The sequence below is a fragment of the Pieris napi genome, chromosome 11, assembly GCF_905475465.1.
Source record: "Pieris napi chromosome 11, ilPieNapi1.2, whole genome shotgun sequence".
NCBI lineage: Eukaryota > Metazoa > Arthropoda > Insecta > Lepidoptera > Pieridae > Pieris > Pieris napi.
In genome coordinates, this window is record NC_062244.1 from 2,087,057 (window position 1) to 2,110,616 (window position 23,560).

The 23,560-nt window shown below is 33.9% G+C and overlaps 2 protein-coding genes across 2 annotated transcripts; both read left to right on the forward strand.

Moving 5' to 3' along the window:
• The first annotated feature begins 12,051 nt into the window (after positions 1 to 12,051).
• LOC125054157 (cytochrome P450 6B5-like) lies at positions 12,052 to 14,139 on the forward strand. Its single transcript, XM_047655884.1, has 2 exons — positions 12,052 to 13,473; positions 13,886 to 14,139. The coding sequence occupies exons 1-2, from the start codon at positions 12,108 to 12,110 to the stop codon at positions 14,050 to 14,052; spliced, it is 1,533 nt and encodes a 510-aa protein (XP_047511840.1). The 5' UTR covers positions 12,052 to 12,107; the 3' UTR covers positions 14,053 to 14,139.
• A 1,301-nt stretch (positions 14,140 to 15,440) lies between these two features.
• Positions 15,441 to 22,858, forward strand: LOC125053981 (cytochrome P450 6B2-like). Its single transcript, XM_047655625.1, has 3 exons — positions 15,441 to 16,780; positions 22,497 to 22,528; positions 22,651 to 22,858. The coding sequence occupies exons 1-3, from the start codon at positions 15,441 to 15,443 to the stop codon at positions 22,824 to 22,826; spliced, it is 1,548 nt and encodes a 515-aa protein (XP_047511581.1). The 3' UTR covers positions 22,827 to 22,858.
• The last annotated feature ends 702 nt before the right edge of the window (positions 22,859 to 23,560 follow it).

Below are 23,560 nucleotides of genomic sequence, written 5' to 3' on the forward strand. Positions count from 1 at the left end.
AACAAAATTATTATTATAGTAAGAACCGACATATTCTAAGAGTTATTACTAAATAAACGGAATAATATATCGGTTTAAATACACGTGTTTACTTCATACTACGATACGACAACGTTTGTTGGTTTTTCTGAAGTGTGGGTTATTATACTCATTATGAACGAGACAATCTTCTTCTTACTGTCCACAAAAACATATAATTTGCCAAATTGAACTCATTTAATGGCAAGAATAGATTCAATTTGTTATTCGGGGTAATAATTAATACAGGATACGTGTGCCAAACTTATATTCACACTTCGGGTCAAATGTCACAGGTCAATGGTCACAAGACTAGAATTATTGACAGTTATTTATAAGAAACGGAAAATAGAATGTGTATTGTAAGTATTACGGGATATATAAAGGGAGCTGGCGAGCATAAGTATATCATTTGCTCGTATTTCGTATTGATAGCAATTAAACTTCGGACCAATACGACAAATACGTGCGTACGTACTTAATTACGAGAGTATGTCGTTGCTGCAGGGGTTGAAATCTAAAAAAATCGATACTAAATCATTTGTTCGTGTCTGACTCTGGGGTTAATGGTCAATACCATTTAGACAACGAAAAAAATCTATAAGGCAGATATCCAGGTCTCTGCACTATCACAGGAGGTAGATATAATGACGGTAGATGTAAAGTGAAATGTCTGCCAAAGTACAGCAAATAATATTAGTATACCTGTTTTTTACATGTTTAAGGGTGTGTCAATTGACGCAGCTCCACCATGGTGACAGACGGAAAATGACCATTTATATTCCTTATCGTACAATTAACGCTATTAAAAATCATATAGATATTTTGCTCGCCAGCTCCCTAGCTATAGCACTGAAGTGTACAGATAGCAAAGAATTTATTAAAATAATATCGTCAAAATAGACAAGAACAAAATTTGTGATTAAAAGCTTATTTATGTGGCTAAAGCATAGTATAGTATAAAATACATCAATATATTATTTCAAGGTATTACCAAATATATTTGAATGACAATTAAATAAATTATATTATATAAATAATCATCATCTTCATCATCATCAATGGTTATACAGCCCCTTGTGGGCTTTAGCCTCAATTACACTTCGCCGTCGCAATCTATCCAGTGCTTCCCGCATCCAACTTCGAACCCCTATTGTTATGGTCCTTGACAACTCTATCCCACCAACGCAACCTCGATCGAGAACTAGCGGTAAAGTCAGAAGCATTTCATATACATTTTTTTTTACGTTCATAAGTGTACATTGTGTTACCTATATGATTGAATGATTTTGACTTTTGACTTCTTTGACATTAGATGAGCATCCTGCCTTATATAAAAAATACATATAAAATGGCCATGTTTGTATCTCATGCAACAAAAAAGATAAAAATTATGACTTGTAAAAAGATAATAATCGTATTGTAATTGTTGGTCCGTTTGCAACAAAACTCCGCCCATAATTATCCACTTAGCTGCTATTATCAAAGCCGGAAACTACAAAATACTGCTTGGTAATTGAAGAGTGGGTATAGAGGTTAAGTGCGCGATGGGGTTGCGCCTTCAATCCCATCGCGCAACCATATAGAAAGAATTATTATTATTTTTTTTTTAATTCTATATGGGCATTTTAATAATAATAATAATCCAGTGGTTTTGCAACACTATCTTCGCCTCAGATTGTATCCGTTCCTTTAATCATTTTTATATCATAGCCTTCTGTCTGATAGTCGTAGTTTTTTTGGATTTGAAACATACCGGTTTCCTCATGATGTTTTCCTTCATCGCACGAGGGTTAGACGCCCACGTATATAGAAAGTCCATTGGTACACAGCCGGGGATCGAACCTACGACCGCAGGGATGAGAGTCTCACGCTGAAGCTCAACGCTGCTTCATATGGACAGTTCACGTACGATATGACACCCGTGTGTAGAAAACGACTTCACAAGCGACTCTGAATTACGATCGTGTCAAAAAGTGTGAAAAAAAATCAGAGAAACGCATTCATCTTTGTCTTAGACCAATTAAGGGTTGTAGCGCCAATAAAAAAACGTTTTTTATGGAATATAAGATACAGGTATCACTTATTCCACGTCATTCAATTTGAATTGGTAGACATCCCTACTACTATACTCATCGGCAAAGAAGACAGAGGGTGTAGGCCGAGACAAAAAGCCGGTGTAAAAAACTCTCGGTACTCTTTTAAAATAGCAAATCATCATACAAAATGACTATGGCAAACAACACTAATTTTTAAACAATATCGCAAATTAATTAGAAGTAGCCTGTCTAGCACTAGTCACAGGCCCTTTTAACAACTAAATAATCGTAAATTTTATAGTAAGCCTTTTTACACAGCTTTTCTTTAATACATTTCTTAAATTTATTAAAAGGCAGAGATAAAAGAGCCTCTGGGACCTTATTAAAGAAAAGTATCCCTTTTCCCAAAAAAATATTACTAAACAAGAAGGATTACTAGAAATGAATCAAAGAAAATATCAATATTGTTTACATTCATTAGGTAGGTATATAAATACAAAGGTCATTAAGATTGTAAACAATATTAAACGTTAAGACGTATTTTAGTTGTATATGTATAACATATATATAAAACACGATTAATGTACATTTAATATATATATTGTATATCCTATCATGCGCTGGCAGAAGGAGGAAGTCGTGGCTCCGCAATATTAGAGAATGGACGGGAGTGGACAGCTGATGCGCTTGGCGAAAAATAAGGAGTATGACGAGCTGACCGCCAACTTCCAGTAGTGGAGAGGCACTTCAAGAAGAAGAAGAACCTATCATAACGAACGAGTCGATCTACTTTATGTTGCATGTACGACGATTATTTTGTGTATGGAAACTATTATTTTATGACGTTCGAGTACTTGTTAAATAAAACGTAATTTTTTTAACGTAACTTTAATAAAATAAATATAGTTAAAAAAAACTAAAAAACACGATTTTAAAGCACATCAAACTAAAAAGTGAAAAATAATTCCTAATTTAGGCTGAAAATGGTAATGAACAAAAAATACTGGTATTATTGTAAAAAGGGTAGGTTGCTCGATAGACGAAAAATATGGCACAGAGCGTGCCACGCTTTTTCACAATAATACCAGCCCTGCGATTCTGTAACTCACTTTTCGAACTCACACAGCGGTTTTCGCATCGGCGGTCGCTCTCAAATCAGTCGTGAAGCAGTCATTTTATGATTTGGCATTCTGATAAACAATAAACTACTAGCTCCCACCTTTTCAGTATTTTTTGTTCATTACCATTTTCAGCCTAAATTAGGAATTATTTTTCACTTTTTAGTTTGATGTGCTTTTAAAGCGTGTTTTTTAGTTTTTTTAAACTATATTTATTTTCCACTTTTTAGTCCTAGCAGCAATACGTGTTGTCTCAATTTAATCGTATTGCTTTGTGGACTTAAAAAAAATTTCATTGTTTTTTCGAGATAAACCTATGAAATTATTATATTGTCGCTGATTCTTTATAAGTGTACAAAGTTTGAATTAAATCTGTCCGTTAAATGTGGGTCAAAATCGAGTCCGAAGGAGTCGGTTACATACATACATACATACAGGTGAAGCTAATATAAAGCGTGTAATGAAATACAATATTAAGGTAAGAAACTTACTGCTGTTTCCAAGAAGGTTTTTCTTTTTTTGCGGGACTTCGCTTTAACGTTTAACTTTTAGTGATGTCTAAGAAAATTCTCTTTGGAGCAAATATTAATTTACATTTATTTGTACCTATAGTTAATTGGTGTTTCTATTCCTAGGTTTAAAAGGTAAATGTTTTCGAAATGTACTTACTGTGATAAAACTTCCTATTAATTTCTTCCTATAATTTAAGTTTCTTAAGTGAACAATTCAATTTTTTTATATTAAAAATTATGTATAATTACATAGGTAAATTAACCATTTTAAAACGCTAAGGTGGTGCACGCACGAAAAAGCTTGGGAAACACTAGTCTTGATCATTTACAGATGCACGCCTCTTAACGCAAATAAATTTAACTCATTTTTACGTTAGAACGAATGACTTTATAAAGTGTTTACACTGCCCTGCGATTCTGTAACTCACTTTTCGAACTCACACAGCGGTTTTCGCATCGGCGGTCGCTCTGAAATCAGTCGTGAAGCAGTCATTTTATGATTTGGCATTCTAATAAACAATAAACTAGAAGCTCCCACCTTTTCAGAATGTCTTTAGACCCAAAAAGTCGACGGTTTGAGTCAGGCACTGCCCTGCGATTCTGTAACTCACTTCACGAACTCACACAGCGGTTTTCGCATCGGCAGTCGCTCTCAAATCAGTCGTGAAGCAGTCATTTTATGATTTGGCATTCTGAACAGGTGGGAGCTTGTAGTTTATTGTTTATTGTTAATCATAAAATGACTGCTTCACGACTGATTTGAGAGCGACCGCCGATGCGAAAACCGCTGTGTGAGTTCGTGAAGTGAGTTACAGAATCGCAGGGCTGAAGGCAGATCACCTACTTGGCTATTTGATTTAAAAATGATCATGAAATAGATTCAGAAATCTGAGGCCAAGATATAGATATATGTGTGTTAAATTTGTGATGTCATATTTTCTTGTATTTTTAGGTAAACACATTGTTTTAGAATTATAAATAAAATAAAGAGGTTGTAGCGCCACTGATTTTTTAAATTTTTTATTATGCGGATTATGTCTGCTTGTGACGTCATATAGCTGAGCTGCTAATTGACAGGTCTATAAAACGCTGATAGTGTAAGTGTGGGCCATACGCTCTAAAGGGATCCAAGTTTCATTGCCAAGCAAACCCTCGTGGCCACAGGGTTGAAGGAAGCTGGAATGACGTGGAGTTGAATACCGATCAGGTTGGTTTTCCACGCTGGATCCCCTCTACCTACCTAGGGGAACTAGGACCTCAAGTCAAGACAAGTAAGTCAATGAAAATAAAATACATTTTTTATATTATATTTTTACATCAGGGCGGGTAGTGTAATATCGTTTTTTCTGCTTGGCTATAAATAAACTGATAACTATACTGATAAATTGAAAAAAATAAAGTCCTTATAATTCCTATCATTTTATCTAAATTATTACAAGTCACGATGATAATTAAATACAAAAATGCTGTTTCATTATGATATTTGTTTTTTTCAAAATGTATTTTTGTATTATTACTATTTTTATTTTACCAATTTTCTTTGTCTTTATCAATAATATTTGCTAGTCATTCGTGAGAGCGTGATTCAAATGTAATATATGGCTCGAATTACTTCTGTATCACTCTGATCCATCTAGAAAGAAAACAACTTTACTAATCATAAAAAAGAAGGGAGTAAAGCTAAAAGAGAATGTCCCCAAACTAGGATTCTCTGTCGTGGGCAGCTAGTCTCTTCCATTTGACATATTAATGATTTTAGGTACTTGACGTAATAAATTAATAACAATTTTATAATTAAACTACCTACTGTTGCACAGGAAGAATTCTTTCCGTTTCTGCATAGGACTTGTGGTGACTGGTCGGACTTGAATTCGTGTATGCGGTAATGTTAGTTATTTCGACTATGTATTTGCGTGTTGATCCCACGTAAATGTAAGGGCGTGCTCCTATTTCACCATGCCTCATGCTGATAGAGGACAAATCTTTGTATTTAATTTATTTTATTATTATTAATTAACTATTAATTACTTAAGATCTCATGTGGAACCTGGTGTAATGGTTGCGGCTCCTTACAAACATTATATAAAACAAAAAAACTTTTTAAATTAAAAAGAGTGGCGGAGAGTTTATTGCCAATTCTTTTCTTCCGTTCTTGATTTGAGAACTGGCTGGGAAAATTAGAATAATTTAATATATATTTCTTTTTTGACATTCATAAGTGTACATTGTGTTACCTATATGAATGATTGATTTTGATATTTTTTGATTTTGATTAAGATTCCCGGTGTCCCCGAAATGAACTGTGGAACGCAAAATTGTCCCAATTTCAGAAACCGCGCGAAAATTTGCATCAGAATATAAAAAAATCGTGCTAAGAGTTTTATTCTTATTTGAAATCGTCACCAATATTAAAACAAATTTGTTCTTCTGATAAATATAAATATTACTAAAAAATTTTGCTACCTACCCATATTTTGTAATTCGTTACTTTTAAGCCAACTAACTTTTTCTAAATACATAACTTTAAAAATTGTTTTTTTTTTAAATTGACTACTTATTAGTTTACCTAAATTAAACCAATGTCCCGTTTTGAGTCAAAGAATAAATGGTAACTTTAAGTATACACTATCTTGATTGTATGTGGATCGGAAGGTTTTCTGAGGCGCTCAAATACATTTAGATACACAAGAGCAGAGGTAGTTTACTTGCCCAACAAAGCCTCGGATCAATCATCAATCCCAGGTACTTTAAGTGGGTTCCAGTAATATATCTGATCTAATATGAAATTTGTGTTTAAATCGCTCGAACTGGGTTGATAATACGTTTATACCAAGTGAATATAAACGACATAAAAAACTCATAGTGCAAATCGACTATGAATCGACTAGAACTGGCGACACTGAAAATCATGTGGTTAATATACAAATAAATGTAAATTGGAAATATTACAACTATGTTAGTTGAATACAAAATTGTGTTATTACCATTCCTCACTTCTCTATTATTAAAAATATTTCTTAACTATATCCAATCCAGCTCAATCGTGACTTTTCTAATTCTTGTATTTCTTATTATTTTGTATTGCATCGCAATTAATGAATCCGTGAGATTAGCTTTTTAGTTTATTTTATTATTACTTTGTATTATTTTAGATTAAGGTTCTATAATTTTTTTAAAAGGTTTGGTTATGCACTTCTTCAACTTTAAAAAAAATCAGTGGCGCTAGAACGTTTGTAGGTCTGGGCCTCAGATTTCTGTATCTGTTTTATGATAATTTGTTAATCTAATTGGCAAGTAGAAGATCAGCCTCCTGTGCTTGACACACGCCGTGGACTTTTCACGATGTTTTCCTTCACCGTTCGAGCGAATGTTAAATGCGCACAGAAAGAAAGTCCATTGGTACACAGCCGCGGATCGTACCTACGACCTCAGGGATGAGACTCGCACGCTGAAGCCACTTGGCCAACACGGCTCAAACTTCTTCCACTTTGCCCATCATATTTTTTTTTTAGTTTTTTCCTTTACTAGAGTTGCCTGGAGAGATCGGTTGTTAGCGATAAGGCCGCCCGTTGCATGCCTTATATTTTTATGTATTACGTTATTTGTTTTTGTATAAATATAACGAAGTGTGAATAAATAAATGAAAAAACTTTTAAACTTGAAATTATTTCTCCTTACACTAAATTATCATATTATTGTTTCTAGCCATATTAGATGATATCAATATTTGAATGGTTTTTATTAACTTATTTGTTTGATAATTATAGTAGTATATTTCGATTTGCAATTTTTTTGTTTATCAATGTAACATGTAATCTTACGTTTTTGAGTAATTAAAGTGTAAATTTTATAAATAACTCAAAATTGTGTAGCATATTAATATTTTTTTTTAATTTGAGTTTATTTTATTTTTTGCATTTTCTGAGAAGATTTTTTATCGTATTATATAGATATTTAAAGTAGAGATTTCAACGAACAGAAAGCACACCAACTTTTGATAAAGCTGATAGTTTGACGGGTGAATTTTCGATTAAAAATTAGGGTGTTTTTTCGATATTAATTCCTAATAAGATGAAAAAATAAATATTTCAAATCAAATTACAGCGTATTAAGGACATAAAAAGGTAAATTTTCACCAAATTTCGTGGGAAAAAAATTAATTTTGTAAAAGATAAAAATAAAAAACCAAAAACTTGTTTTTTTTAATTTTTCACATAAATTTTGAGGTTATGTGAAAAAAGTGAAAGTGCAAAAGTTCTAGATCTTTTTATTATCTACAACTTTGCAATTTAACTTTTTTCCATAGGACTTTTAGTTTTGCTGGAAATCGAGATAAACCGTTTTTTACCCTTAAAAACTCACCCCTTCCGCTTCCCGACCTCAGATCGCCCGTAAATTATTTTTGTTTTCATTTTTATAATATTATCCACCTTTGCCAATTGTTTTCATCCTGCTATAATTTTTTTTGGTTTCAAAAATTATCGACCCTGGTCTATTATTCAAAACGCCAACATTGCCAGCAGTTTTGAGACGGCGTTATGTGAAGCCCTGATTCTCTGCTTTAATTGGGACGTAGTAGTCGACTTTTCAATACACAGAGTATATGTAATATATTTCTCAATATCCTTGATAATCTATACTTCTATACTAATATTATAAAGAGGAAAGATTTGATTTTTTGTTTGTTTTAAATGAATAGGCTCCGAAACTACTGGACCGATTTCAAAAAAAATTATTTCACCGTTGGCAAGCTACACTATTCCCGAGTGACATAGGCTATGTTTCATTTTCAAAAAAACTAGGAATGCTTACTAAAACTTGAATAATCTAACCCAAGGTGTAAAAAAATAAACAAAAAACGACAGCATGTCTCTATCTTTTATAGTTACGTCACAATAAGCGTCCTTTTATTATTATTTTTATTATTAAAATACCACCGCTAAAAAAGGCTCTTTATTCGTACCTAGGTATTGATCCTTATCAAAATAAATATCAACGTTTCACATAACAATACTACAATTTAATGGCATAACCACCAAAAAAGCATGGTGGATTGGTGTTCTCCTGCCGTTTCTCTTGAATAGTTTACTACAATGTAATATAACAAAAATCTTAGCCACAGCAACGCTTGGCCGAGTCTACTAGTATTAAATAAAAACAATGATGGCTGAAAGTGAAATCTCTTTTAAGACTTGCCGCATGTTATAGGTATTTGCGTAAGGAAACAAGTCTCTTCTGAAACGACCGCAGTAGCACGAGAGGCGCCTAAATTATATAAAATGAATTACACTTTATTACTCATAATATTAAAACGATTTAAAAATAAAATTTAAAAGGCTACATTATACTAAGACCGGCCTTATCGCTACAATCTTTTAGGCAAGGCCCTAATTAAAAAACTGTTAACACGTTCACTGCGGCAAGTAAAATAATAATTTTTCTCAGGTGCGGCGGCGGGCCAAAATGCGCCCCCAATGATATTTCCGCCAGTGCGTGGCAGGTCTTTCTAGACCCAACAGCACTAGGATAGATTAAATTGCTATAACTTTGTGGAAACATAATGTATACACTTTTTTTTTATATTGTTAGAATGACCATGAACCCAACTTCCTTAGGTTTGATTCGCCCCGGGATCTGGCAAACAGGAAATGAGAAATAAAGCAGGAAAATCGGCAGGCCGATATCGACCTGAACCGCACTAGAATATATTTTTAGTAGTGATGGGACAGAGAAATATCGAAAATAAAACAGAATTATCGTAAAGGAACTGAAAAATGTATTTATTTACTTATGACGTATGCCTGTCTTGGAAACAGAAATACTTTTTATTTTTCTTAGTGGAAAATATTTCTTCACTGCTGTCACTATCACAGTCAATAACTGCAAGGCGAATTACTCTATTTTCCAAAATTTGTATTTTTCTTGTATTGCTTGCCATCGTTGATAATATCGAACGCTATGTTAGATCAGTTAGATAGCACAACACTAAATGGCCGGGCGCGCGCTCTGTGCGGTATCGGGTCGCTAGCTGCCTGTTGGGAGGGCGGGCTGAAATAGGCCCACTGCCGCACTCAGCTGATGCAAAGCAGCGTCAGTGCGTGGTAGGTCGATAAAAGCCTGCCGTTATGTTTTGATGGGGAAAACCTACAATTTTGACCGCAAGATGAAATATATATTTGTCCCTGTTGAATTTTTACAAACACCTGAGATAATCGTTACGCACCAGCGAGAGGGACATAGATTTCTTCGTCCGCACCAGCGGAAATACCGCGGCAGGCTGATATCGGCCTGTTACGCAGTGAACGTGTTAAAAAATAGTGCGTGCGAACAAAGTACACACGTCCGAAGTGAAACTTCTTTGTCAATTAATTATTACTAAGATAAAAGCCCCCAATAGATGATCATGTACCAGTATATGATCATTCCATGCATTTATATAATTATATGTTCACACTGTTTACACACTGTATAGCTACGTGCCATCTAAGGTTCTAATATGTAACAATAAAAAGAATACATCAACAATAGCGTGTATTTTTTCTCAATCTCCCTTTCTCTCTCTCAATCTTTCTCACTATAGCTCTCTACCAACTCTCACTCCATGGCACTGTGCGTGATGCGACGTTCGCTCTATCTCACTCTCTCTCACGATCTTTCTCTCTTGCTTGCTTGTACTCTCGCTCCATGGCTATTGGCTTCATGCTACGTTCGCCCTTTCTCACTCTCTCTCAATCGGTCTCAATCTTAGACAAAAACGCTGCATCTTCGTGATCCTAATATTATTATTATTGCGTTTCATACGTAAAAAATTACCCTCATAGGCCGAAGTTTCACTTCAAAAAGAAGATCGAATACATATATTTTTCTCGTATGTTGGAGACGATTCTATATATGTAATATTGCAGACACTATAGTTTGAAAATACCCAGCTTTTGTATTATTAAGTCTCATTAACAGCAAATCTAATTAAGTATGAAACATAATATTAAATTGGTCTTTGTTCAAATAAACCAGATTCCAGACCAGTTCAAACAAACTCGTGATTACTTTTAATGAAGGTATATTGAGTTTGCTTTGAAGCTGTAATTTAATTATTCACAAACAATTTAATTTGTTTAGGATCGAAATACCTCTTACAATATTTTAATAATTTTATTTATTTGACTGAAACAATATAATTAATACTAATTTGATACTGTTATAACATATTTTAATAATATGATGATGTCGTGATAAAATAATATAAGAATTGATTAATTGCTTGATAATATAATGTAGTTACGCTACTATGTAAAATTCTACCTTTTAATTATGAAAGACTAATTTGCACGTCATTATGTGTGGCAGAATATGCGAAGTTTAGATTGTACCACCATAATATTTTTGTATCATATAAATGCAAATAACTAAATTATTATAACTATGTCACATTAACAGCCTTGCGATTCTGTAACTCATTTTTAGAACTCTCACAGCGGTTTTCGCAGCGGCGGTTGCGCTCAAATCAGTCGTGAAGCAGTCATTTTATGATTTGGCATTCTGATGAGCTTGTAGTTTATTGTTGAAATCATTTCTATTACAATAAATTTGAATCGGTAGACATCCCTACTCATCGGCAAAGAAGACAGAGGGTGTAGGCCGCGAGAAAAAGCCGGTGTAAAAAACTCTCGGTAACTCTCTCATCATACAAAATGACTATAGCAAAACAACACTTATTTTAAAACAAATATCGCAAATTAATTAGAAGCCTGTCCAGCACTAGTCCCAGGTGCCAGATCCAGATAATTGATAACTTTATAGATCTGGATATCTGCCTTATAGATTTTCTTCGCTATCTAAATGGTATTGGCGTCTAACCCCAGAGACAGACACGAGCAAATGATTTAGGATCGAATTTTTTACAGATTTAAACCCCTGTGGCTTAAGAACGCAGCAAGCGACCTTAATTCATTAAAAAAATGTTGTCGTATTGGTCCGCAGTTTAATTCCTATCAATACGAAATACGAGCAAATCATTTACTTCAATGATCGCAAGCTCCCTCCCTTTCCATCTTTAAATATCCCGTGATACAATACACATTCCATTTTCCGTTTCTAATAAATAACTGTCAATCATTTTAGTCTTGTGACCATTAACCTGTGACATTTGACCCGAAGTGTGAATATAAGTTTGGCACACGTATCCTGTATTAATTATTAAACCGAATAACAAATTTAATCTACCCTTGCTATTAAATGAGTTCAATTTGACAAATCATATGTTTTTGTGGACAGTAATAATGCGTAATGCGTAATTCATGATGCGTATAATAACCCACACTTCAGAAAAACCAACAAACGTTGTCGTATCGTAGTATGAAGTAAAGACGTGTATTTAAACCGATATATTAATCCGTTTATTTAGTAATAACGCTTAGAATATGTCGGTTCTTACTATAATAATAACTTTGTTTTGTTTATTATTAATTTTATATTGGATATCGACAAGAAAATTCAATTATTGGCTATCAAGAAACGTTATTCAACCTGCACCACTGCCCCTGTTTGGTAATTATATCGATTATATTATTTTAAGAAAGTCAATTCATGAAGTTGTTAGGGATGTTTGTGTGAAATTTCCTAAAGAACCTTATATAGGAGTGTACTATGGTACATTACCAACCTTAATTGTTCAAGAACCAGAACTGATCAAACAGATTTTTACAAAAGACTTCTACTATTTCAATGGCCGCGAGGCAAGTGAATATAGTCATAGAGAAGCGATTACAAAAACCTTGTTTTTCACAAGCGGAGATAGATGGAGAGTTATCAGACAGAATCTGACACCGCTCTTCTCTTCAGCGAAAATGAAGAAGATGTTCTACTTAATAGAAGAATGCTCTAATATATTTTTGAAGTTACTGGACGACGTATCAGAAATACCAAGTGTCGAGATCAAAGCTTTGGTAGCACGGTACACAATTGACTGCATCGGATCTTGTGGCTTTGGGATCCAGACAAAAGCTATGTTAGTTGAAAAGAATAATCCTTTCTTTGTGATTGGGCAGATGATCTTCGAGGCGTCCAATGTAAGAGGTTTTAAAAATATGGCACGCGCTGTATGGCCAGATTTATTCTACAAACTAGGATTTGAATTATTCCCTTCAGAACTCACGGAGTTCTTCGATAAATTGCTTAAAGACGTCTTTAAAGAGAGAAATTACAAGGACTCTGGGAGACATGATTTCGTCGATTTGGTCCTGAGTTTAAAACAAAATAAACATTTAGATGGTGATAGTATTAAGAACTTGAAGGGAGGAACGGAGAAGTGTCTTATAGAAGCAGACAATGACTTCTTAAGTGCACAATGTATGTTATTTTTCGCAGCGGGATATGAAACATCCGCTACTACACTTAGCTTTTTGTTGTATGAGCTGGCAAAAAATTCAGATAAACAAAGAAGGGCGATTGCAGAAGTTGACGAATATTTTAAGCGGCGAAATAAACTGGAATACGAATGTTTGTTTGAGACACCGTATTTAGAAGCCTGCATCAATGAGACTTTGAGGCTTTACCCAGTTCTTGGTGTTCTTACAAGAGAAGTGGTGGAAGATTTTAAACTACCTTCAGGTGTTTTATTAAATAAAGGAGTTCGTATTCATATACCAGTGTATTCCATACACAGGGATCCTAAGTATTTCCCAAACCCAGATGACTTTATACCGGAAAGGTTTTTAGGCAATGAAAAGGACAATATAATACCGTTTACTTTTCTGCCGTTTGGAGAAGGGCCGAGAATTTGTATTGGTATGTAATATATGAATATTTTCTTAAGGTGTTAAGCACAGCTGTGTAAATCTTTCAAGGGCAAGAAGGTTTTTATAGGCAAGGTGCCTTTTTGAGAGTATTTAAACCATACATTTAGACAACATTTAGAAATATCTTTAATAGTCTTGTTATAATGAATGACATTATGATAATTAATATGACATTTGCATGCCTATTTTTATAAAGCTTGTGCGTTTTTTTTAAATTAATTATTATATAATTTTTTAATTTAATTTATATTAATTAATCAATCTGAATATACCACTTTTTTTGCAAATACACGATTTATTATATTATTATTTATTAATATGTATTAATGGTATTGGCTTAAAACAAAAACTAACGTGATTGTCTTCACTATATGCTTTCAAAATATTATTTATTTTTTCAGGAATGAGATTTGCAAAAATGCAGGTGACAGCTGGGTTACTAACGATCCTAAGGAAGTGTCATATCGGATTGACTAAAGATACAATTACTAAAGTCGATTTTGAACCACGCTCAATAACAACGCAGTGCGCTAAAGGGATCCACTTGAAGTTTACACTCAGGTCATAAATTAATGTATGACAACTCTGATTCACATGAATTGGAATATGCCGGAGTAACAACTTTTGTCTAATCTGCACGTTAAATATTTAAATCAAGTAAATAATTTAACATGACAAGATGTATATGTCACCGTAAAATTGTAAACACCGTTAGATTGTAATCTATCTCGCGAGATTGTAAACTGTCGAAAGATTGTGAACCTCAACGAACTGCTTACAATTTAACGTATTATTATTCGGTAGATTGTAATCTATCGAAGTGAAACCGTCAAATTGTGAAACGGATCGCAACTCGCGCGCTGATTGGTTGAACAGAATATACCCCGCGCCACCATATTTGTTTGTTAATTCGTTTGTTGTCGAATGTAAATTGATTGTTTTGATGAATGTAAATTGATGTCGTGTTGAAAGTAACTCACAGCTTTAGAATTAGTTATATGAAGTTATTGGGAAGTAAAATTAATCTCTGATTGACCAAAGAAGTTTGAATGATAACTAAGTTAGTGTTGGAAATGAAATTAAAGAAAATTTCATTAATTTTTCAAGATAATTTTAAAATTTTATTTATATATGGTGGCGCGGGGCATATTCCGTTCAACCAATCAGTTTCACAATTTGACGGTTTCACTTCGATAGATTACAATCTACCGAATAATAATACGTTAAATTGTAAGCAGTACGCTGAGGTTCACAATCTTTCGACAGTTTATAATCTCGCGAGATAGATTACAATCTAACGGTGTTTACAATTTTACGTTAACATATACATCAAAACGTAGATATATTATTTCTTTAAACTTAACCATAAACTGTCAAATATGATTTTAACCTGCAAATAAAATCGGCGATTGTTAAAAGTGTTTCTATTCGCACCTATAATTTATATAACATATAGCATTATATATAACATTTGTATACATATAGTTAATACTTCCATAGAAAACTTTAGCTTGGTTTCATTATGGCATGATATGCCATAAATTAACCAAGCTGAGAATTGGTTCTTTCACTCGGCTTATGAGAATTCGGGATTCCCAAAGTACAATTGTATTTACTACACATGAACTCAGTGAAACAAGTAAAGTCTGAGCAAAGTCCAAGTGCGCACTATAGATCTCACCCTAACTGCTATCAATTCAGTTTGAAGATTTTGGACAAATATTTGTCTAAAATCAGACAAAAATTCTCACTATAATTCTAAACAGGAAAATCTGCAATCAGCTATAACTAAAGCAATGTTCGTACATCTGATAATTATAATATCAACTCAATCATGTCCAAGATTAGGAAATATAATACATATATCAGTGATCAGATTATTTACATGAGTGTGTTAAGTGCAGTGAATATTGTATATAAAAGGGTGCTATCATATTCATTTCACAAAGGAAAAAAATGGCAGTAACCGCAGTACTTCTTGCATTTCTCGGTGTATTATTATCAATATTTTATTATTGGTCACAAAACAAATTCGATTATTGGAAGAAACGAAATGTACCGCATCTACAACCGACTCCGCTGTTTGGGAATTACAAAGAATACATATTACTGAAGAATTTTATCACCGATGTCGTTAATGGAATATGCGAAACATTCCCAAAAGAACCATACATTGGTGCGTTCATGGGAACAGAACCAACGTTAATTGTAAAAGATCCAGACTACATAAAATTAATCCTAACAAAAGACTTCTACTATTTCAACAGCCGAGAAATTGCCGATCACTCACATAAAGAAGTCTTGGGTAGAAATATATTCTTTACAAGTGGCGACAATTGGAAGATTTTACGGCAAAACGTAACTCCCCTATTTTCTTCAGCGAAAATGAAGAAAATGTTCTACCTCATAGAGGAATGCTCAGACAACCTTGATAAAGTCTTATTCGATTTGAGCAAAGAGCCAAGCGTCGAGGTAAGAGCTTTAATGGGAAGGTTTACAATGGACTGTATTGGATCCTGTGTTTTTGGCGTCAAAACGAATACAATGAAACTTGAAGAAAGTAACAACCCATTCGTGGAAATAGCTCGAAAGATTTTTGAGGCCTCTAACGTCAGAGGTTTTAAAGTTATCAGCCGACTTATCTGGCCTTCAATTTTTTACAATTTAGGTTTCAAAGCCTTTCCATCAGAGGTTCCAGAATTTTTCAGCAAACTTCTCACAAATGTATTTGAACAGCGTCAATATAAGAATTCAGGTAGACACGACTTTGTAGATTTAGTATTGGGTCTGAGGGCTGAAAAAGTTTTAACAGGTGACAGTATCAGCAACATAAAGGGTGACAAGAAGAAAACAACACTGGAAGTCAATCATGATCTATTATGTTCCCAGTGTGTATTGTTCTTCGCAGCTGGGTTTGAAACATCAGCTACCACACTGAGTTTTATGCTTTTTGAAATGGCAAAGAATCCAGAAATACAAAAACGAGTGTTAGATGAAGTAGACGGTTATTTTTCTAAGTACAATAAACTCTCGTACGAATGTGTAAGTGAGACGCCTCTTCTGGACGCATGCATCAATGAAACATTAAGACTGTATCCCTTAATTGGTGTTTTGACAAGGGAACTTGTTGAAGATTACAAACTACCTTCTGGAGTGCTTTTAAATAAAGGTGTGCGTATTCATATACCAGTTCAGCATATACAACGGAATTCGGAACATTTCCCTGACCCAGATGTCTTCAGGCCTGAAAGGTTTATGGGCAATGAAAAAGAAAATGTTAGACCATACACCTATATGTAAACATTACCTCCGTAAATTTATTTAAATTAAAAATAGAACTAGTGTGTAAAAGAGGTTAAAACACGGGAACTATGACATTTTAAGCAACAGTTTCACGTAATAAGTTGTGAACAATCAATATAGTGTATTAAACAGTGATTCGTTAGTCGTGATCGAACAATTTGTTATCCGCCATACCGCGATGGACATTTCTCGTTTGGTTGTGGTTAAACATCAGAGTAATTGTTGTAAAAAACTGACATAAAATAGTGAAGTGACTTTTAAAAGTGTCTTGTGCTAATCAAGTACTTTAAAATAAAACCTAAACACTGTTTTGGACAAATCGTAATTGTGTTATATACGATTTATTCGCAAGTCAAGTAATGAATTGGTTAGCACTTGTAACAAGTTGTTAGGAACACCATACACACTGTCGATTGTGGATCAAATCCTGGCGCGCACATACCTACGAAACGAATACTTTTTATTTTTTTAATTTTATAATATTCCAAGATGGATTGTGGTAAATGCCTAAAAAATGCCTCTGATACTGAATTGATTAAATGCACATCTTGTCTCACGGTGTTGCATTTCTTCTGCGCTGATCTATCTGAAGCTGATTTTAAAAAAATTCTACCGATGAATAGGAAAAAGTGGAAGTGCTCGGCGTGCAAGAGCAAAAAGATTGCTCCTACTTCATCCGTGTCGCCGAAAACAAGTTTAGCATCATCATTAAACGTCGATACTGAAATGCTGACAAAATATATGGATACTAAACTCGCAGATCTGAGGCAGCAATGGCGGGACGACCTCAACGCTGCAATTTTCGAAGTGACGCGGAAATTTAGGGATGACATAATCTCTCTTGAAGCTCGTATGAGTACCTGGGAGGGCAGACTGTCGCAAGTGGAAGATCAAACGGCTAACAATGAATCTTTGCCAAACAATTTTATCGACAAGCATCTTTCTAATGAAAATCTGATCAATGAGGTTCGAGATCGCAATCAAAGGGAGAAAAACCTCATTATTGCAGGTATACCTGAACAAATAGCGATCAACGCAGAGGAAGGACCGTTAAAGGATGAAGATAAGATAATACAACTGATTTCCACCATAAACCCCAGTCTACCAAAACCCCTTAAGGTCTTTCGTATAGGAAAATTTAATCCAGGCAAAAACCGTAGAATCAAAGTTTGTTACGAAACAAATACTACGGCTAAATACTTATTACGTAACAAGTCTAAATTTCCAGAAGCCATTAAAATTTATTCAGACCTAACTCCAGCTCAGCAAAAATATTTGCAAAATTTAAAAAATGAACTAGTGCGACGTCAGGCTGCGGGAGATACTGACATCACTATTAAATACAGATCTGGAATTCCCACTATTACCAAAATGTCTCCAAAAAACTCGAAGTAACAAATACAACCAAACGCCTCAACACAGATACAAATACCTATGAAGTTTTGCAAAACCATAATCAGCTACAACCACACAAGTCACGCTTATCGTTTTTATACCTTAATGCTAGGAGTATCCGAGCAAAAGGCAAATTTAATGAACTCAAATGCATTTTAAAAACAATTTCTAAAACTGTTCATATCGTACTCATTACAGAAACATGGATCACTAATGAAACTCAGGCCCAAGAGATGAGTCTACCAAACTATACTCATTATTTCAATTATAGATCGGATTTTAGAGGTGGTGGAGTCTCAACTTATGTCCATAACAGTATTAGACATAGTTTGTCGGAGTCAACATATAAAGATGGCAACAACTACCTATGGGTCAAATTAGACAGATATGCCACCGAAATTGGACTTGTGTATAATCCTGGAGATACAAACTTCTCAAAGTTTTTGGAAGAACTTCGCTTGCAACTAAGAGAAAGAAAGAGGGCTGTAGTCTTTGGGGATTTTAATATAGATCTAGTGAAAAAGAATGAAAAACAAACTAAGCAGTATATGGATGTAATGGACGAGGCTGGATATAACATCATAAATAAAATTAGGAAAAAATATTGTACACGTGACTCGAAAACACGTAAATCAATAATCGACCACGTGTGCTCAAATTTAAGAAGTGACCGTTTTCATATGGCATTTATTGAGACAGGAATGTCCGACCATAGGCAACTTTATATCGAGTTAAAAAAATCCAAAGCCCCGCAGTTAATATACTCTGAATATGAAGCCATTGACTATGCTAAATTTAACAAACTATTCACGACCTACAATTTAGATGTAGCAACACTTGATTATTCTTTACTAGAAGATACGATTAAGGACTGTGTAAGGAAATGCAAACAAGTAAAGAAAAAGATACTTAACCCACCTCAGAAAGATTGGATAAGTGGAGAAGTCATTAGTGCAATTCACTTTAGAAACCAATTATGGGCTGAACTAAAAAAAGATCCTACAAATATAGTTGTTCAAGCACAATATACTACTACAAGAGATACGGTCAAAAGGAAAATAAGGGAAACTAAAGATAATTACTTCTCCAACGAATTTATTAAACACGCTAAAAACCCTAAAAAAATGTGGAGTCTAATAAATAAATTGGCTAGTAACAAGCTAAATAAAGATTGCACACCTTCCAAACTTATTATAGACACTAAAGAGTTAACTCAAACAACTGATATTTGTGCTGCTTTTAATACATACTTTTCTACCATAGGGCTAAAACTAGCCAATGAAATACCAACACAATTTCACATTAATTTTACACTAGCACTTCCTCAAAGTCTTAACTCTGAACTATCTAACTTTAATCCATGCACAACACTTGAAATCACTAATATAATAAAAACACTAAACACGAATTGTAGTAGTGGAATAGATGGGATCAATACTAAAACAATAAAATGCGTAGTTGATCATTTTTCTGAATATCTCTCGATCTGCTTTAATAAGCTGCTGCATAATGGTGAATTTCCGGATTCTCTTAAAAAGGCCAGAGTTGCTCCTATCCATAAATCTGGCCCCAAAACCGAACCCGGCAATTACAGACCAATATCTATTCTACCTACAATATCAAAAATATTAGAAAAGATTATTTACTCACGACTTGACACTTACTTGCAAACTAACAATTTCATTTTTAAACGTCAATATGGTTTTAGATCAAAAAGCAGCACTTTATCAGCCACAGCCGATCTCGTTAGCGACATAAAACAAAATATTGACTCTAAGAAAATGGTGCTGGGTGTCTTTATTGATCTGAAAAAAGCGTTTGACACCGTAAGCCACAACTTATTGCTTAAAAAATTAGAATGCATAGGAATAAAAGATCGTGCACTAAAATTATTCAAATCATATCTATCAAACAGAACCCAGATAGTAAAAATAGGTAATGCTCAAAGTTCAGAAATACCAATAACATGCGGCGTCCCACAAGGATCTATATTAGGTCCATTGTTATTTTTAATATATATTAACAACATTCACGAACTCGGTTTACACGGCCGAATCACTCTCTACGCTGATGACACCTGCTTATTTTACTTTGGTTCAAATATCCAGACTATGATTGCTCAAGCTCAATCAGACCTAAATGTTCTATCTTCTTGGTTTCAACAAAATCTTCTAACAATTAATATTTCAAAAACATCTTATGTAATATTCAAGGCAACAAATAAACTCATTCCTATCTTTCAACCGCTTAAAGTTCAAGACGTTGAAATCAATAACAAAAAATGGGAGAAATATCTGGGTCTTAGAATGGATACAAATTTAAAATGGAACTTTCATATATCACACATAATTACCAAACTAAAATCACTTATAGGCAGATTTTGGTCAATATCTAAATGCATTCCGCAATCTGTACGTCATTTGATCTATAATTGTTTAGTCAAGCCACATTTCATATACCTAATTGAAATATGGGGTACAGCATGCAAAAACAAAATTTCTACAATACAAACACTAGAGGAGAGTGACCAAATATGGAATACCATTTTGATTTTTAGGCATAATTTCCACAAGTGTTATAAATAAAAAACTTTTTGTGGTAATTATTAACAATCATATATTTGCACTTTAGTTTGTAACAAGTTTAGGTTTTATAGATTAGTTTAAGGTAAGAAAAAATTTAAGAAACTAAAAAACGATTTAGGTACCTAAAAATGGAATAGGTACCCCAAATATGGAATACTATAAACACTATCAAAAATTAACCTAAAAATACACGAGACTCTTTGGAAACTTGGTATAATATAGAAAGGTACACAATTTTTTTACAAAAATCACCAATCCAGGTATCAAACTCTGGCACAGCGCAATCATTACATGCCCAGAGTCCACACATAAGAGACTTGATCCATGTTTCCCCATGAGTATCATTCGAAAACAGCACACCACAGAAAATACACTCCGAATCTTCAGATTCTGGAGCTGTATATCCTATCAAGGCATCGGGTTCACTGTCAGTATCAAATAGCATCACCTCCTCATCATCTTAGTCTTCTCTTTTGGTTTTTTTCCTTTTGATATTTTCTCATTCTGTTTTTAATTCTTGTTTTTTGCCCACACGACAGTTTTCTTTCCAAGTGTAGTAGCTGCGGCTTCTCCTGGAGAAAATTCGTTTTTCTGACATAATCAAAACAAAGTAGATCTTGACACATCAAAGTATTTTCCAGCTTTTAAATAACCCATTTGTTTCTCTCTTACTAATTTTATTACTTCCGCCATATGCTCTGAATCCATTCTTTTCGCTTCGTTTTTGAGTTGACGCCCGCCATTTTGGTGAAACATTAAAAAAATATACAATTAACAAAATCATCATGTCAGCTGATACTTCAGAGAACCAATTATGGAATAGTCCATAATTGGATACTGTGATCTGTCCATATTTGGATTTTCCAACGATTTCAAACTGACATTCAAATTTTTATATTTAAGAAAGTAATATCATCTAATACCGCTAAAACATACAAAAGAACGTCTCAACAGTCTCTAAAAGCTATAAAATCAATACTCTGTGCACTTCCTTTACGAAAAATACGTATTTTTAACATACCTTAGAAAGTTATGCGGTAGCGACAAAACAAAAAACTGTCACAATGACGAAAGTACTTGCTCAACTGACATGCTACAACTTGTACGCGTAAACGGGAGTAAAAGGAGACAGAAAATCATTGTTTATTGCGTATGTGAGTTTGCATTTGGGAGAAATAGGGGTATTCCATATTAGGGATACTATCCCATATTTGGTCACTTTCCTCTACAAAATAAATTAATAAAAGCACTATTCAGATACAATTTTTTAACACCTACTAATAAAATCTACCAAGAAACTAAAATTATGACGATTAAACAACTATATGTTTATAGCACCTGTATCCTTATTAAAAAAATTTTAAATAACTCTCTACATAGTAACTTATCATTTAATAAAATCAAATACACCACTACACGCAATACTCGTCGAGCGAGTTTGCTTATCTTGCCAAAGCCGCGCACAAATTATTTAAAGAGATCTATTAGGTATGAGGGTGTGCAATTGTTTAATCGGTTGCCGTCTAAGCTTCGTAACATTAGCGTGATTGATCAGTTCAAAAGGGCATTAAAGACACACATCAGAATGGGCCCATTAGACTAGAATTGGGCTAGCTGATGGCGACGTGTATCTCGTTCGTATATATACTTAATATTAAATTTCTCATGTAAATAAAAAAATAATTTTTGTAATGAGAAATAAAGTTCTTTAAACATTAAACATTTATATGCCGTTTGGAGAAGGTCCCAGAACATGTATTGGTAAGTGCAAGATAGATTTATAAAATCCAGATAAGGTTCTTTTAGAAGAACGTCTTGGTTAGTTCATTAACTTTATTCATATTTTTTTACATAACATTACAATTTAACGAAATATTTTTTAGGAATGAGATTCGCCAAGATGCAAATAACAGCAGGCCTCCTCACGATCCTGAGAAAAATTCAAGTTGAACTGGCACCTGACACCCATATGACAGTGGAATTAGAACCACGCTCGCTGACCACTCAACCCAAACATGGAATAAATTTGAAATTCGTACCAAGAGAAATATCTTGTTGATTTTATCGACTTATGTATTTGGAGAAATATAACAATAAGTATTAATTAAAAAAGACAACCACTGTCATGATTATTTGTGAATTATTCTATTATTTACGCTTTAAATATCATTGTGTATAATATTAACATTTCCCATTCGTTATCACTGTGATTATTATTTAAATTTATTTATTACTTAATTTCCCTACTATTGATACAACAGCAAGTCAAATCATCACCATCGTAATACTATCCGTATCAACTCGACGCCCGTCTTTCTATAACTGAGCATTTTTTAAGGCAGTTTTTGCCGCGCATTACCACTATGTGAAACCAGCTTCCCACTGAAGTATTTCCGAACTACTTTGACTTCAAGACAAGAGCGTCCCAAGTCTTAAAATGCTGGCAACGCACTTGCGAGCCTTCTGGCAATCTGAGTGTCCATGGGCAGCGGTACTTAACATCAGGTAAACCTCCTGCCCGTTTGCCTCCTAATACATAAAAAAAACATCAAGGGAAGAATTGAGTCGTCTTAGGAGAACTGTTATAAAATATTGTTGAAGTAAAACTTCTTTAGGCGCGACTAGGGAGTACCTAACTCAGATTTTTTTTCTGACGGAAGTAACGCTTACTTGTGTAGTAAGTTAGTGTGTATAGTTTTCGCTATTTAAAAATAATAATTCGGATCGGTCGTAAGTATATGTCAACAATTATTGTCATATACTCCACGCTTCTTGACTTATACGCCATCTAGT

Bases quoted from the DNA above. Each gene is read 5' to 3' on its own strand.
- LOC125054157 (XM_047655884.1), top strand. From the start codon at position 12,108: ATGTCGGTTCTTACTATAATAATAACTTTGTTTTGTTTATTATTAATT. The intron at 13,474-13,885 runs GTATGTAATATA...TTATTTTTTCAG, and splicing joins AGGGCCGAGAATTTGTATTG to GAATGAGATTTGCAAAAATG.
- LOC125053981 (XM_047655625.1), top strand. From the start codon at position 15,441: ATGGCAGTAACCGCAGTACTTCTTGCATTTCTCGGTGTATTATTATCA. The intron at 16,781-22,496 runs GTAAACATTACC...AAACATTTATAT, and splicing joins GTTAGACCATACACCTATAT to GCCGTTTGGAGAAGGTCCCA. The intron at 22,529-22,650 runs GTAAGTGCAAGA...AATATTTTTTAG, and splicing joins AGGTCCCAGAACATGTATTG to GAATGAGATTCGCCAAGATG.